Below are 17,704 nucleotides of genomic sequence, written 5' to 3'. Positions count from 1 at the left end.
AGGGACTGTGGCAGATGCAGAGATAGACCCCACTTCCGCCTGAGCATCGTACAGCTACTGTAATAGTAAGGCCATCTTTTCCTTTGTTCAGGACCCTTCTAAGCGAAGCATTCAGTCCTGTGTCACACAAGAACCCCCTCACTGCGCTGCTGCCGAGTGATCCGTCAAGCAGGCCCATCCACTCACTGCCTGTGACGCCCAAAGTGGGCCGTGTGTTCAAAAACCAGTGCAGTTACAACTGAGAAGGAGATACGTTTCATGTTGCAAGCGCAGACTTGATTCCAACAGCTCTTAACTTCTGCAGTGGTAATGTTTCTTAAACCTGGAGAAGAGCTAGCAATTTGGGTTTGCTTTGCCTCGCAGAAATATATTGACAGCCACTGAGTCACTGGCAGATGTCTTCACGTCTAGCTGCACTGCACGGGTGATTGGGATCTAACCTGAAGGTAGTCAGAAAGAGCAGTGGTGAGTTGCCACCCTCTATAGGGACTGGCCAGTGAATGGGATGAGATTCTCCAGTCCTAAAGATGATGAGAGGACTCTTCTGTACTGCTTATTCTTTCCCAGAGGCCTTGGAGGAAGAAGGGAACAGGCAGCACTGGCAGCTGGTGTGGGTGTCTCTGGGCGGTCCCAGTAATTTGCCTGGGGGGGGGTTACTAGTCTCTGTCTAGCTCTCTCATACTCAGTAACTCCAGTCCTTGATCCATACACCTGATTTGCAGGATCCACAGTAAGATCTGAGTACGCCCAGGTCCATTGTTACCCATTCCCATGACCACAGCCCCCTCTGTTTCAGCTTTGCGTGGATTGCCTGCAGACTGGAGTTACAGCAGTATCTTGGGCTCTATCTCTCTACCTTTCTGAAGTGGAGGGATGTCACCTGAGGGAAAGAGGAGCAGATAGAGCTCCTGGACAGGGCAAGACATGAAGAGACGGCAGGCTGGTGAGAAGGGAAGGAAGGATGAAATGTCAGTGAGGCTCACTCTCCTTAACTCCCATACAAAATACCTCCACTACCTGAAGATCACTAGCCCAGAGGACAGAGACTCTTTCGGCCTGTATTGTGTCACCTCCTGACCTTGTATCCTCCTCTTCCCTTCAACTCTTCCTGCCCCACTTCTGTCTCTGTGGCTTTTTTTAACCCATTGTCCCTTTCTCTTTGTCTGGCAAATCTGTGACTGCCTCTGTACACCTTTTAACTCCTCTGAAGTCTCACTGTGCTGCTCCCGTGCTCCTCATGGTCTTGTGGCATCCAGGTGCTCTCCCTTGACTGGAGCACACACCTTGCCTTTCCTGAGCATCTGATGTCACCCTGGCAAATTAAAATTCTCTGCCCCAAAGCATGGTATTCAAAGAGGTATTTTAAAGTGTTTTATGTAAGAGCAGAAACGATGTATTTTTCTGTGACCTCATTCTAAGACATAGCTGAACTGTTTCTGCTGAACTTTCCAGAGAATTTCAGCCTCAGGCATACATATGGCCTGGAAAATTTCAGCCTAAATGCTTGAAGTTTGGCAAAGTTTATATGCACCTGAAAATAGTCTTAATAATGGGAAGTGTCAGACTGTTTTAGCTGCGTAGCTATCTGCATTGTTTACCATTATATTTAAGTGTTGGATGCAGAACAGAAAGTATTACACTCAAAATAGTTTAAAATTAAATTTGAATAAATGTTGTTACTGAAGTTGAGACCTGGAAGTAATACCCTGAAACAGAAGATGGTGGCAGTGACCAATGCTGTTGGGCTTCATGAGAACCTCATGAAGGAAACTCAAGACTTGCTTTGAACAAGGATTTATATTTGGGAAGGGGAATGTGACAGGTGATGCACAGAATGAGTGTTAAACTATGGAAGTAAACATAGATAAAGCATCTTAGTGTATAGGAGGAAATATTTGTCCCCTGAAGCCCTGTAAGGAGGGAGTCCAGGTCATGTGCTGAACCTTTGTGTCTGGGTTGTTCTTAGTTGAGTGTGGTGAGAGTGTGTGATGGCCTAAAAAAACCCAACCCAACACTCTTGTATTCTTTTATTTTTATGGGTCAGGTGGCCTGAAGTGGTTGGGGAACCATTGGTTTTGAAAAGTATGAAGTATAAATAGTAAATTGCCCAGGGACGTTTAGTGGTGAAAAATAGAAACTTCTAATCTGGCCACAAAGAAGTGAAATAATAAAGGGAAATTTGCTGAGTAATACTTGCCCAAAATTAGCAGCAAATGTGCAGTTCGCTGTGGTGGCAGAACAGGGCACTCCTGAAGCGACCGGAGGTGTCGCGGGGGGAGGTGGTGGGTATCGTTTCCACCTGTGCAGCCATAGAGTGTCCACGTTCGGAATGCTGTTTTGGTTTTGGTGACATTGCTGGCAAATGGGTGTTGGTAAGGGTGTGGGGAGAGCCAGTGAAAAAAAACCCTGAGAAGGTTTGAGCAATTTACTTGCAGGACAGAAATAGTAAGAACGAGGTACAGTTCATTAGGCAGTGACTTCTTCGGAGAGCACGCACCTTGTGTGTACGGGCACAAAAAGCTGCGGCGTGGTAGTGGCACAAACAGCAGTAATGAGAAGAAATGAGAGGCGTGCGGAATTCATTGTCATAACAACTGTTGCATCAGAATATAATAGCCAAAAAGGACTTGCAGAAGCCATGTTAAGTTGGCTTTAAAACGAAACTGGTCAGCAGGGCGCTGCAGGAAAACGTGTACCGAACGTGCCACGGGAAGGAACCCTGATCCTGGTTGGGAGGGTGGGCTGGCTGAATTAGTAGGGCTTTTTCCCTTGGGGAGGGAGGGATATGTCTCTTTCACAAAGGCGAGATTGTGATAGGTTTTTTAAAAGCTTCCTTCCCCCACCTCCCCCCTTTTCTTTTGTGACTATAACCGGCACTCAAGAATTAAAAAAATGGATGTCATATTAACAATCCAGTGCTGTGCTTGACAAAGTATGATGCTTTTTCTGGTTCAGTTAGCCCTCAGTAATAAAACATGAGAGTAATACCACACAATGGTTGACACCCGTCCTGTAACTGTTACGGTGCTTGGTAAGTGCTGCCAAAAAGTCTAAAAATAAAACTTCCCTGCCTTGCCCTCCCCTCCCCCTCCGTCAGTGATTGCAGCTTGGATTTTCTGAGGTCTGTTAAGGAGGCAAATAAACTTTCATGTAAAATGTGGGTTATGACTTGCCTTATGATCTGGAAACCTATTAATGCACACGATAGCAATATGAGAGTGCTGAAATATGGGGTTCTGTATGCATTGTGTTTCTTGGAAACTTTCTTTTCTTTCCACTTTCCCTTTTTTTTTTTTTCAAGGTAAGAAAACAGACGTTTTCTCAAGGTTAAGTGGCTTGTGCACTACTTGCGTCTCTCGATTAAAACCGGTTTTCTTTATGTTCACATGTTACAGCCAGTGATGCTAATGAGTTTACAACAGTACACTGAATTATTTTTAAGCAGAAATCTATTGGGCAGTTACCATACCTGCTTTTTCTGTAGGTAAGATATAACCTTAAGTGTGAGTGTAAAGTCGTTACAATTTTTCCTTTAAGTGCAGTGGAAATCCCAACCTCACCATTCAAAAAAACCCTCAATTAATATGAGAACCAGAGTATGGTACTTTGTTCCTAAGTCAATATTTGATGTTGGAAGCATTGAGAAAACACCTGTATCGTTTGCCTGCAGCGAGCGTGACTATGGGGACCTTTTTCTTGCTGCCTCTTACAGCGTTTCTTTGCTTGTGTTTTAACAACAGGGCAGTCCGATGGATCCGATGGTGATGAAGAGACCTCAGTTGTACGGCATGGGCAATAACCCTCACTCTCAGGCGCAGCAGAGCAGCCCCTACCCCGGGCAGTCCTACGGCCCTCCTGGCCCCCAGCGCTATCCCGTGGGAATGCAGGGCCGAGCCCCGGCAGCCATGGGAGGAATGCAGTATCCACAGCAACAGGTTTGTGCAGGATTTTTCTGCGTTGCTTTGGTTTCCCTCCTCTCCTTCTCTTCCCTTCTGAAATCGATAATACCAAGGATGCAAGAGGGGGAAAAAGAGCCCCAATTGTAAATAAGCATTTCTTGTGCAGGAGGGTTGAAGAGCTGTTTAAAAGTAACATTATGTTGACATCATGAATGTTTTCTGAAACACCATACAGTCAGGAAAGAGTTTGTTGCTTATATCTTTCTGAACAGAGAAGTACGTCAAATGCCATCAGTTCTCTTTGTTTTCCCATTGACATCATTTAGCCATGTCTGTTTCTTGGCTGTGGATTTTTTTTTTTTTTTAATTCTTGCCCTCTGGCTTGGATACCTGTAAATATAAGATGAAAACCTAAAGTTGATGTCCATGCAGCAAGACAGGTGTTGTCCAGTGCACACAAATGTGTCACATCTTTACTTACATCAGCTGTTTGTTGTGGTGTGAGTTGGGGTTTTTTTATTTTCCTCTTTCCCTTCCCAACTTTTTAAGTAAGGATTCTTTTTTTTTGAGGCTGTCCGAGTGTAAGAATCCCCTTTTATCTACTTAGGATTTCACTGCTGACAGTGATCTCTTCTGCCTTTTTTCTACACTCTTAAAGAGGGTCAATTTTAATGTTTGTACCATGTACTATGGAAGATACAATAGCTTTATATAGGGGATGATAAACAAAGGTTATCTAGGAGTTTTGCTTTACTGTTTTTTGGTGGTTTTTTTTTTTTTCTTTGTTTTTGTTTATGAATGTGAGCATAGGCAATGGGAGCTCTGTACTTTACTGTGAGCACAGCAGAGTAGGAACTTGATGGTTAATGGAAAAGAAGGTTGGTTTTGTGCAACTGACTAGTGTCTGATTAGGGTTTTTTATATTGTTAAATATGGAGGAGAACATAAAATTTTGGACTTCCTGACAGATTCTGGCTATTTCTTACTATCACCCATACACCAGGACAGGACATTAATCAGAAGGTTAATCAAATAAATTTCAAATGTAGTGCGTGGGTGAATAGTACCACTATAAAGAGTCTTCATTTTCACTCTTCTCTGTTAAATAGATACTTACTTTCAAGGAAGAACTGGGTTAGAATAGTTTAGAAATGTCAAACAATACGTGAGGTTGCTGGCTTCAGACCACAAGGCATTTTGTCAGTCGTAAAAGGAGGAGAAACTGAAACAAGGAGGCTTTATTTTCCTCTGTGTGGCTGTAGCCAAAATGAAGTTATTAAAACATATTTTTAATTTTTAAATGAGTTATTCTGCGTTATGTGGAGATGAGTGGTGAATTTTCACTTCATTTGCTAATTGCTCAATAATTGTAAATTACCCGTCAGCAGGCAGTGACCTGGCACGGCGATTGGCTGCCGGCCCTATCCGTCTTCTCCCAGCATTAATGTAATTGGCTGAGCAGCAGCACAGTTCTGAGCACTAATGCTCTTTGGGGAAAAAGTGAGAGGATAATTATGACATTGAATTTTTATTGAACGGACATCACCACCTAGGCATGATTTTGTTTTGGACAGCCTCCAAAGCTTCGTGTGTTTGGTTTGTGAACCTCTAATGATCTGAATCCAGTTCTTTTCATATTGCTCATATATTACCACCTTTCTACAAAGGATTAAAATGCAGGAATGCAGGTTTGTAAATTGAATTGCCAACTTACCAGCTGAGTGGTAAGTTGTCTTTGGCACAGGATGCCACAGTTTGATTCCTGGCTGGATTTTTACTCCTGTGACATGAATATTAAATAAGGAGAGCCAAGCTACGCTTGTTAAAATTGGCTGTGTAGCATGTATGTACTTCTAGATATAATATATATAAAATAAATAATACTGCCAAAAATTTCAGAAGATGAATCTCAGCACTTTCTGAAAATTGGAGTCCTTTACAGTGTCACATTGAATTTATCAAAAGCATGAGGCACTTCCGAAAACTTGGATCAGTTAAATACTGGGCCTTACAACACGTACGGTGCTGAGACGTAATTAATGTGCAGAGAGGGCATTGGGTAGATGGATTATGAGGGTGGAAGTGCCACACCGTAGGAAGGGTGGGAAACATCGGTGTCTGTTCTTATTTTAAGTTATAGTCTGCTGTTGCCCAGAGATAGCTGAGGGTGTCAGTTCTGTTTCCCTGCATGAAATGACGAGGCTTTTTGTTAGGCTGGGAAGATTTTTGGATTTTGAAGAAGACCTTGAAATGTTAGGTCTGGCTCTTTGTCAGTGAGTGTTGTGGCTTGAGGTTGGAACTATGGGACTTGACAGATTTTAACTTGCAGGCTCTGCTGCAGGATGCTGCAAATGAAGAAATAAAGATGAGAAACAACACCCTAAAGATCCAGCTAAAATGAATGGAAGTGGAAGAAATGAAGATAATTGCCTAGATGTAGGTAGCTGGGCTGTCATGTTGCAGCAGAGAATAGTGTGTTCCAGCCTGCAGCCCAGAGGTGGAGGAGAGAGCTCGTGGGAAGGGAGGCCTCTGGCATAAGCAGCAAAAGATTAAAGAGGATGAAAAAGATTAAATACTACCAGGAGCAGTCATTCTGCGTATATGCAGCACGGGTGTCAAGCATAGCCTGCTAACCTGTTGAAAATGTGGTATCTGTGCAGTGCTGCAGATGGTCTCTTACAAGTGCTGTTTGGTCTAGGTGTGCTTGATACCAAACAGGAATGTGCAAATACACCCCCAAATTTTCTTAACATTCTGTGTGGAAATCACAGGATGTCGAAGAGAGTACAGAAAATATGGGATGTGTTCTGTGGCATGGCTGCAAATTATACTGTGAAGAGAGAAACCAGATCTTCTAAGCATTTGGGCTTGGAACTCATCTCTTGTGAGTTATGAATGACGAGCCCCAGGACAAAACGCTAATAGGCCTTATATAAGGGGCAAAATCTGAAGTGTGGACAATCTCTCTGCATTGCTCACTAACATAACTAAAGGTAAAGGGGTTGAGATATATACATGAGCACATAGGCTAGAGAGGTAGAACTGTGATGAAGTACATAGTAACCTCTTTCTTCTCCAGTGCTTGACAAGAGATCCACCTTTATTGCGTGAAGATGGTTGATAGCTTTTTGTGACAATTCAAAGAATGCTGCCCCGTTTTGTCAAACGTTAAGGGCAGGTCCAGTTAACTCAGTGTGAGCCAACTGATTTGGGTAAAAATGTCTTAACTGGTTAGGAGATTGAAAATCAAATTATTCTGCACCTGTATAAAAGGGGAAGTATGAGAAAGGAAGGCATTACTGAGAGTTATATATTGGATTTATAGTATTGCAGGCTTAACAGTGTATGTCTCTTCTGTCAGTAGGCATAAATATTTATGGTGAATGAATTACTTACAAAGAGATTTTTATGTTGTTAGGAAACTTTTAGGGGTTTTCATCTCTTTTCCTGTCCTCTTTCAGTGGGAGGCGAGGGAGGCAAGATAAGGCTAGAAGCGAATTGACCTGTGCCTACTTTGTCAGTTTTCAATGTGATTGTAACACAAGTTGAAACAAGGCTGGTGTTTGCATCCCAAGGTTTTAAAATGCTGGTCTCACATGTAAATCTTAAGACTGCTATCTCATCATCTCATGTACTCTCTCTTCTGGTTTGCATGCGGTGAAGGTAATTTTAGGATTACGAGCACTCCTCACCCAGGGCTGCAGTGAGACCACGGAATGTATGTAAAAACAGAAAGCAGAAAAACATACTTTCGGGTTTGACTTTCAGTTGCTAATCTCTTCAGTACTTCTCAGAATTACACAGAGGTGATGTCAAAATTGAAAAGCCTAATGGGCAGAGTTCTTAACAGCTGCAAACTGGAGCTTTGATTTTTGCAATATATTTCACTATAGTGTGGGTAGTAAGATCTGATTTTAATTTCCTTTTAATTTAGCTGCTTTTTCTCTCCCCAGCCCCTTTTGGATCTCAGTCATGCAAGTGACAGTGCCCCAATCAGTTTCTGGCTTTGGTTAGATTGCCCTGTCAAAATATTTCTGTGCTTTGGTGCTGTAGGAGAGCCTTCTGCAACTATCATAAACGTTTTTTGCTAGAACTAGAAGTATCTCAGATTATCTGTTAAAGTAAGTGTTTTTTCTGCCATTGTCTGATGATGTTGCTTTTACATGTTAATATCATGTAATACTTTATTTTGTGCTGAATTTCATTAAGCTGAAAAACCAGCTCCTTGAAATACCCACATAAGGTATTTGACGTTTTTGGCAAAGTCTGAAGGCTCGGATTTATGAAAAGTTTGAAAGAATTGAGTGGTGTGATGTGCCTGTTTAATCAGATGATCACTGCTTAATTGATTTTTTTTTAGGATGCATTAAAATTCCTTGTGGACTTGATGGGCTGGAATAACAACTTATTGTGTAAATAGGATCGTGTTGCTATAATGCATAGTAAATTCTTTATGAAAGATGGTTGTGTGGGTATGTAGGATAGCCGTTCCCAATAGCAGTTTAAAATAGGGTATTTCAGTACTTTTTTGCTTCAGTACTGATCAAGCAGTTGTCTTAGTGCCTTGAGCCTGCTTGCAGTAAGTAGGTTTCGAGGCTTGAGTCTGTCTATTCTTTCTCCTTTCTTTGCAATAGAAATTTGTCTAACCATCTTTACCTTTAACATTTTTAATATTCTTAATTTGCAGAACTCAAAAGTAAGTGTTGTCAGTGTCCTTGAAGTTTTAAGAGGAGAATAGTAAACGTTTGGAAAAAGATTTTTCCTTTTGTTTTCCTTGTTTAAATGTACAGATGATTTTGAGGATGGAGGAAAATGTGCTGCTTGCTTTCTGCCCTTTTTTTTTTTTTTAAGCCTTATATGGCAGGTTTCAACTTGGAGTAACTTTTTTTTAGAGGGGCAGGCAAGTTGTAAAACCTCTGGGAATGTGCAGCAAGGATTTATTGTAATGGAAACTGCAAGTCAACCAGAACTATAGCAGCACCAGTGCGATTACCTCATTTAGGAAAGGGTTTACAGTGCTCGTATTGGGTAATGTCCCAGATTGGAAATGTCGAATTTACGCCAAGGAAATCAATTGGCTGTTGGCATGGCAGGTAGAGCTTTAAAGCTAGCAAACACAAATGTGTTTACTACTGGGTGGCTGGTTGTGTGTGTTTTACTTTCTGATATAATTGTAATTCTAAAAGATTCTAAAAGTATGCCAAGAAAGTCAGGCTTTCTGTAATGTTTTGCTCTGAACCTTTAGCTTAAAATGTGGTGCCTGTATGCAGGGAATACTAGTCAAGTAATAGGTTTGCTGCCTTCTGTGTGCATAATTGCCCTCACCAGCTAGACAGTATTGAATAGATTGCAGTTTTTGTGCTTGTAAGCAGCTTTTGAGCGCAGTTGATGTTAGTACTGGTTAAGGGGACAGGCACAGAAAATAAGCAGGGTTTTCATTTCTCCATTTTCTTTGCAAGAACAGTGTGATTGAATCCCAGAAACAACTAGCAGAGGACAAAACACTGAGGTGTGTTGCTTTTTTTTTTGAGATTGACAGGTGTGGTTTCATACACGTAAAAAGGGAGCATGTAGCTTTGATCAGCATGTGCTTCTGAAGTATGCTTTTCCAGACTTTAAATTCATCTTGCTTTTGGGAGGTAGAGATGGTAGGGTTTTTTGGTTTGTTTTTTGTTTGGGTTTTTTTTGGGGGAGGTGGAGGTGTGCGTGTTTATTTTGGGGTTTTGTTTATTTTGTTTTGCTTTTTTTTTCCCTCATGGCATTTAGTTGGAGCTCTCATGAGGAGATTATGGACCTTCTTAATTCCTGGAAAGCAGAAAGGTTCAAATTCTTAAAACATTAATCTCCTCCCAACTTCCTCTTCCACTAAAAACATGTAAACACTTTGAATGAAAATAATTACTCAGTAAAATTTTATTTGAATGGTTTATCTGCCATCCTGTTGAATTGCTGTAAACTTCCAGGGAAAAAAAAAAGTCAATAAAACAAGTAGAGGAAATGCTTCCTGGAGAGTGTAAGGTAGAATACTTCATTTTATGAATCAGAAAAAGGGATGAGAAGTCACAGCTATTTGTCTTCTTTGTAAGGTCATCTTTAAGAATGGATCTTTTGATGGTCAAGTGTTAACAATTGCAAAGAAAAGTTGCTGCCATTTGTCATGTAAAGAAACAGGATTTTTAAATTTCAGATCTAGGAAAATGCTAAATACAGTGCTTGTGCAGACTGTAGGAAACTGTTTAGCGTAGTTCTTTCTTTTGGGTGTACTAAGCCTCATTGACTAAATTGAAAAAAGGCTGCTTACTTTAGTTCATGGCAGGAGAAGGCTTTATGTTGTATTGTCTCCTTTAGAATTATCCCTTCTATTGAGTGTAATTCACTCTATAGAGGGAGGTGAGCACAGATTACAGATAATCACAGAATCAAATTTGACATAAGTTTGGGGTCTTTATGGTAGCTTAGCACTTCATCTTAATGCCGGTCATCTGAGATTGTTTACCGAAGAAAATCCCTAAAGTAGCGGAATTGCATTATTATGGTAAATAGAAACATTTCGGGAGCTTCTATCATTTCTTTCAAACTGCGTGGAAAAAATGGAGGTTGAAAAGGAAAAAGAACTGCTCCTTCAGCCAGTGAGAGAGAGCTTGGAAATGAGACAGGGGCAGCGTTTTTCTCTCTTCAGTGACTGTGTACTGATGTTCAGTAAATGCTAATTTTTCCATCCATCCTGGAGTAAATGGCAGTCTACACATTTCTGTAGAAAGTGCATAGGAATCATCAACCTAGCGTGCCAAAGAAAAAGCATTTTCATTACTGCTAAAGGATTGTACTTCAGTTGGAATATTTAATAACTGTAATCACATTGGTTGCTCTGCTTGGAAGTGGGGGCATGGGAGAGGAAGACGGCCAAACCCCCCGTGTTGGTGTTCAGAGGGAGCAGCAGTCACTGTCTTGTTGAGAACTTGGTTAGCCAGCCCCGTTGGCTGTCACATCCACCCTGGAGTTGGGTGGGCAGTAGATTTTGGTGATGAGAAGTGGAGAGCAGAGGGCCTTGTTTGAAGATACAAAATCACTTGCTTAGGAACAGCTCGCTCTATGTGGCAGCATTTATTTACATCTGAAGTAAAATAAGCATCTTACTTTTAAGAAAAGGTTGCTGCATTACTCTATTCAGCAGCTGCCATGTAATGACTGTGCCAGGAGGGTTTTAAAGTGTGGGTAAGGAATAATTAACTGTTACTCCTAATATTATAGTAGTTTTCCCTTAATAACATCCATCAAAGAATAATTGGCATGCCAAACTACTGAGATGACATCCAGACCCATCATGCGTGTGCATGTTAAAGTTTTTGTAACCGTACTTTCTGCAATGTCCCTGGGGGGGCAACTCAGCTTTTTTTTGCTTGCTTTTTTTTTTTTTCTTCTTTCTTTCTTTCTTGAAGCCTTGTTACAAGTTTCTCAGAAGATGCTATCAATTGTCTGTAAATCTGAACTTACTCAGAGGGAAAAAGGAAGCCAATAACATTTGCTTTTTTAAAAACAGGGAGTGTGTTTCCCACAGCTGAAAATAGGGCTGCAGATAAGAAGGTGACACCTGCCTGACATCAGTGGGAAAGTTGCTCTGACTTCAGTGGAGCTATGATTTCATCTGGGGGCTGTGTTGGGGTTGGGTGACTTTTGTCAGTAACAGCATAGGCAGAATCAGCCCCCTAAGTCAATTGAAGACCATTTCAGAGTGAGACACGTCAGTACCCTTCACTTTGACTCTGGGACAGAGTCAGGTACCTTTCTTCTTGGAACAATAGACCTTTCAAGAAATACCTCATGTTTCAGTAGCTCAAGATTAGACTCTTATTGCTACCAGTAGTTGTTTTTAAACTAACATTTATGTTAGATTTAGTTTCAGCAAAATTAAGTAAGAATTAGTTTTGCAGTAGCATAGTAAGCACTGCAAATAATCAAAAGTTTTCCACATCTTTTTTTATGTAGTCAGTCTTAAATAACATGGGCCCCATGCAGTATAATGAAAGCTTGCTCAGTGACCTGCTTCAGTTGTGTATGTTTTATCACCTAACACTTTAAGACTTCTGTGGAAGTAGATGAAGTATTAATTTTTTTTTTAAACAAAATATCTTAAATGTGTTTCAGACTATTCACATTCTCTGTAGGTAATTTTTTTCTAAAACTCAAGCTTGTTTGTATATTGCATTGTTCCTTATAACTCTACTAACTGGGGACATATAAAAATCCCAGTGTAAATACTTTAAGCTTTTGGTGTTTTGTTGGCTGATGAAAGAAAGGCTTAAGAACTTGAGGAATAACTTAAAGCTACAGCTCATTTAATTTTGTAGGCTTTTATTCCTCTGCTGCCTTGCATGACCCCGTTTTTGGGTGCTTCTCTCTTACTTACACTTCTTACTCATTGCTTTGCTGAAAATAGAACAAATGTGTTAAATACTTGCATCCTTGCTGATAAGTATTTGATCTCTGAGTCTTATAATGTCTTTTGGGGGTGAGGAAGAAGAGAGGGGAGAAAATCAGTGTCTGATTTACTACTTTGTATGATCCATCCTTTTCCTCCTCTTTTGAACATTGCTTCCTAGTAATGCTTTTTGCATTTATGTGCTAACAAGGCATATAATGGGTAATAAAAATATAGTGACTGGACGATATTAGAAAGCAAATTTGAATCTTAGGTTGGAAAGTGGCTGAATTTGGCTTTGGTATATACGTCAAAGGGATAAATTACGCTTGTCATTAGTTTGTTTCCCAGTACAGTGATGAAGAGATTTCTGTGTATTTCTTGGCAGACTGTAATATAACTTGCCTTTTGAGACAAGAGCCCAATCAAAATAAACAAGGCACTGCAAGTGCCTATAGTCACTTAAGGAAGATGTTGTTTTAATTATGGAAGTAACATTACTTATCTGGAGTCTCTGTACATACACGTTTCACAGACCATGTTGACAAACATACGTTTCACAGAACAGGTGAGCAAAACCGCCTTGTTCTTCTCCCAGGTTTGTCCTTCTCTCTGAACTGTTATGTGAAGTGCAAGGGTTGCCCACTAAAAAACATAGGTAGGAGCCTATGCCAAGAGCACAGTGAGCCTGTGCCCGGAGGAAGCAGGCAGGGCTGCTCAGCAAGGACCTCTGCTTTGAGCTGCTCCTGCGTAACTCTGCGGCTTTGCGTGTGCTGTCCCTCCTGACTTTCCCAGCTGGCAGAACAGAAAATTGGTTTGTCTTCTGACTCTTCCACTGTACTGGAGAGTATTCAAAAGGACAGATGCAAATTGACTGGTTTGTGTTGTTTTTCATTGGTTTCATTTTATTGCTGGTTGGCAAAACTGGAGAAAATCGGAGGCCAAGATATCCCCCTGCAGATATGGGAAGTGTGTGCTTAGTAGATTTATGTCCCTCTTATGTTTGGAAAGTTGTTCTAGGGAGGAAACTATTATTTCTAAAGCAGACCTAAGTTCTGCAGAAAATGATACTTCAGGCCTTGCATTCAGCAAGGAAAGAAATCATACCTGATGTTGGAGAGCAGGCAGGTGGGTTTTCAGTCCTTTAAAGTGATGCTGTGAGGAATCCCATGTACCCTGCTCAAATTGAAGGTTGTTTTATGACCTGAGTAAATTTGCAGTCTTGCAGCAATGGATGAAGAGCAGATTCAGTAAATGCCAAGACTGTGTGGGTACTTGGCCTTTCTTTTTTATTTTTATTTTATACATTACAAGAAAAATAATGTTTTCTAATATTGCTTTAGGCTTATAATGCAGGGGTTACAAGAGGAGCATAACCACAGAGAGTAATTGAAGAATATCCGAGAAAAGATCAGATACACTTTGAGTGTATTGGGTGTAGGCTTTTCTTTCTTCCTTCTCTCTAATCTTCTGTCATCCCATTTTTGTCTTTCATATGTAGAACTGACTAAAAATACGTTCCTATTCTTGGTGTGCATTAAGTTCCTATATAGCGGAATAAAAACCTGACTAAATATCAGAACCCTGTGTACGTGTGAGTTGCTGTGTTTCTACTGGGGCTGCTTTAGATGCACTTACAGAAACTCTGAAACTTCTGCTTTCTGTAAAGCTGTTTTTTTGAAAAAAGTTTTTAGCCCAGCAGATAAAAATTAGTTATTGTTATGAAACCTGGTTGTTAAGGCTTTTGTTTATAAGAATGTGGAAAGATGCTTGCTGTGTGTAATGTTCTGCTTCATGGAGAAAACGTGTTTTTACTTGAAAAGTATTTTTTATACATGGACCTGATCTTATGTGTTCCAGTCCCAGCTGTGAGCAGGAATGATGGTCCTGAATCCTCCCTGCGGATTTTTATGAATAGAAAGGACAACACACTTTTGGCTTTTGTTAATCCTGTAGTAATAAAATGTTGCAAATGATAGCTTTTTAATGCATTGTGGTTTTCTTGGGTACTTGTTACTGTCTCGGGGATGCCAATTTTCACCAGGTCATTTGGCACTTGCAGTAGCATCTCTGAAAGGGGGAGGTGCGAGGTCTTAATAGTTTGGTAAAAGGCATGGGAAGGAGCAGGGGACTAGTACAGGAGCAGTATCAGCAGTGGCAATGCTGGTTGTGCAAGGAATGATCATCCACTTCCTTCCTGCGTGTCAATAAAAATGCAGGAGAGCACCTTTCCTGACACAGGGGTTGCTGAAACATCAGTGCTGTCTTTTTTTGTAATACTCCTGTGGATGTTTTTGCACAAAGTGGTATCTGTCAGAGCTTGAAATATTCTTGCACAGTTTCCTTTGAACAGGTAGCACAGGACAAGTTCTAGCACATAGCTGCTTGACATGGGGCTGCCTACCGCGGGGAAGGAATGCCCTGCGTACACGTATTGCAGTTGATGTGCTAAGAACTTTGCCAGTCGTTTTGCCGATTACGTACTGGGCTGCAAATAATTACTGAACTTCCATTTTGAATCCCAGCTCTTTCCCTCCCCCTTTAGAGGAAGACAGTAGCAGTGGGAAATACTGAGGATGCTATAAGCAGTTTGTGATTAGCCTGGAGATACTTTTACAGTGAATGTAACGTAAATCTGCACACTTTTATTGCTATACAGCCTTTGGTTTTGGAAGGCAATATTTGCTTTCAGTTGTTCATCTAGTAACGTGCGCGACGTGGAGTGTGTCAGATTACAATTGAAAACACATATTGTGAATAGCTTACCTAAAGGACGCAGAAAGACTTAGTATTTTCCTTAAAGAGAAGCCTTTTGTTTGTTATTTTCATACAGTTGGAGAGAGACTGTAGCTGAAATTTGAACAGTGGCTGAAGAAAGTGCAGTCTTGTTTTCGCGCACTTGCTGGGCTCCTTTATCTGCGCTGTTAACATCTTGTTTTGGAAAATGAGATATTCAGACACCGGAATGTGATATGCTGTGAAAATCCCAATTGTGCTGAAAAAGGCAGAATGAGCTGGGTGATAGGGCCCCCTGAAAGGACCTGAATTCAGTCCTGTCCCATAATTTTTCCTGTGGTTGAAGTGTGTGTAAGCGCTTATTGGAGCAAGCAGCGCACAACAGTACATTTGTACGCGGCTGCCTTCAGGGATTTTTCTTGTCTTCTTTTTTCCTTTCCTTAAGATTCCCTGTCTTGGGGCAACTTTCTCCATTTAGCTGGAGTTGAAATGAGCTTTGCAAATACATTTGTCAGCTTAGGCAGAGGTGCATGTGTCTGTCCTTATTGCTATGATAATATTGTTAGTTACACACTTTATTGGCTCACGGAAAAATAAGTAAGTAATGGAAGCTCTGGATAGTGGTGTTATTTGGTCAGTCTGTCTGTACTCCCATCTGGGTGAGAAAACTGTATTGGTGGGGGGATGCCCTTTGAAACCCTGTTTGCGCTGGGGAGCGCTGCTGCTAGCCATTACCTCTCCCATTGGTTTACAAGATTTTTAGTGAAATTTGCCTAAGGCTATGCTCTTGCTGTCAATTTTGCCCTTACGGCATCAGTTTCCAACTGGAGACACAAGACTCTTGCCAATAGGTGGGGAGTGCTTCTTCTATGGGCAACAGGAGAGGTAATGAGCCCAACCTGCTGTGACCTGTCCCTTGGTGGAGTTATTTAGCAGAGAACTGCAGTGCTGATCTGTCTCAAAGGTCTTCCTTCTGCTAGTGAGACAGGAAAGGTAAGCATTGTGACTGCAGGGCTGTGGTAATACCTGAACCTGTGTTACAAAACAATAAATAAATACACATCTCGATGCAGTAGCCATTTAGATGGAGGTATGCTGTGATAACTATTGACAAGAGTTACTGTGCTGAGTCTCCCAGAAGATGGTGACCTATGGACACTTGCAAGTCTTAGAACTTCTTATGGGGTAGAAGAAAACCCACCTTTTCCATTTAGTGTGAGAAACCTAGCACCCTGCTCAGCTCCTTCTCCTGCCCCCGCAGCTACATTGGGCTGCCCTGTAGGTCAGTTTTTGCAGAAGAATTCACATTGGCAGTGTAGGGTTTTGGTGCCAGTTGCAAGGAAGCAGAAACTTTTTTAAAAAAGTCTTTATCCGCTTGACATGCTCAAAAAACCCTTCCTTCCCAATTAGCAGGACAGAAGCAGAGATTCTGTAAGTCACCTGCTGGTAGGGTGAATAATTCAGTGTAGAAAGCTGTAGTGGTTTGGAGAAGCTGGTTGGTGTCTGGAATGGGCAGGGAGTGTGTACTTGCTGGGGGACGCTTTGGCTTGTGTGAGTGGAAGGGCTCTGAGCTGGGGCAGTGGAGGGTAAGACTACAGGAACGTGTAAGCATACCTTGAGTCTAAATCATACTTTTGTGAACAATAAATGATCAAGGTGTCAGACATGACAGGAAGGGAAAAAAAAACCCCAAACCTTATTTAATTGCCTATACTCTTATGCTAGCAGCCAGGGTAATAAACAAGAGGAGCTGAATTTTTTCATTTACGATTATAAATTTCATCTACTTGGTATTACTTGAAATCTAGTGGGAAGGTTCACAAGATTGGAATGTTAAAATAAATGGTTATAACCTATTTAGAGCGAATTGAATGGGTAGAAGGGGAGGGAAAGAGGTACTCTATATCAAGAGCAATATTATGTATTTCTGAATCACTGAGTACTCAAAAGCAAATGATCTTAAATGCTTTTGAGTTAGTCCTGGCAGAGGAGGCAGGAGAAAGAGGGTACTAGCTAGTACCTGGTAGTATTGCTGAAATAAAGCAGAAATGGGATGATAAGTCCCTTCAGACTGTTTCTTGCTTTGGGGAGGGTGGGGGGAGCAGGAACTGAAATCTTACATGAAACCCTTGTAAGTTTCTGTTAAAAACTGTGTGTAAATGCAGGTGACAATTTGTCTGGAAAAGCATTGAAAAGGATTTTAAAGGTGGGTGAAGAAGAACTGGTCACAAGTAAATTCGTGGGCTTTAGTTGTGAGGATCATAGCTTGATTTAACTATGTTGCACACAGAAAGAGTTGAGCTCAAACTACAACATAAAATCTATGACAATGGATGCATACAGATTGTTAGATACATTATGTATGCATGCAAACATGTATCTGTTACTTTCAGAACAGCAACACAAAGATGGGAATGGTCATATGTTACGTCAGTTGGGAGGAATTTTTTTCTATAGATGATGCTTGGAAATGGCTTAAGGATTTTTTTACTAAATGAATAATTGAGGAAAAACTTAATTCTCTCCTGCTGTTTCTGTCTACAGCATCTGTCAGGATTTTAGAACTAGAAGCTTCGCTTCTCGAAGCTATTTCTTGTTTTGTTTAATAAGGATATTTTGAATGTGGATCAAGTTTATTTTAAAGTGGTTT

At 41.0% G+C, this 17,704-nt stretch overlaps 1 protein-coding gene across 8 annotated transcripts in view; it reads left to right on the top strand.

Moving 5' to 3' along the window:
* The window catches only part of ARID1B (AT-rich interaction domain 1B), a 327,980-nt gene that overhangs the window by 29,266 nt on the left and 281,010 nt on the right, over positions 1-17,704 (top strand). For 7 of the 8 annotated variants that reach the window (XM_084262562.1, XM_084262563.1, XM_084262561.1 and 4 more), the window contains exon 2: positions 3,741-3,935. In XM_084262562.1, coding sequence (XP_084118688.1) covers positions 3,741-3,935 — 195 coding nt within the window. Of the gene's footprint in view, positions 1-3,740; positions 3,957-17,704 lie in introns of all 8 variants that reach the window. The other variant, XM_084262565.1, reaches the window with a different exon arrangement.

The sequence above is a fragment of the Gallinula chloropus genome (assembly GCF_964237585.1).
Source record: "Gallinula chloropus genome assembly, chromosome: 3".
Classification (NCBI taxonomy): domain Eukaryota; kingdom Metazoa; phylum Chordata; class Aves; order Gruiformes; family Rallidae; genus Gallinula; species Gallinula chloropus.
This window is presented reverse-complemented; position numbering and strand designations above follow the sequence as displayed.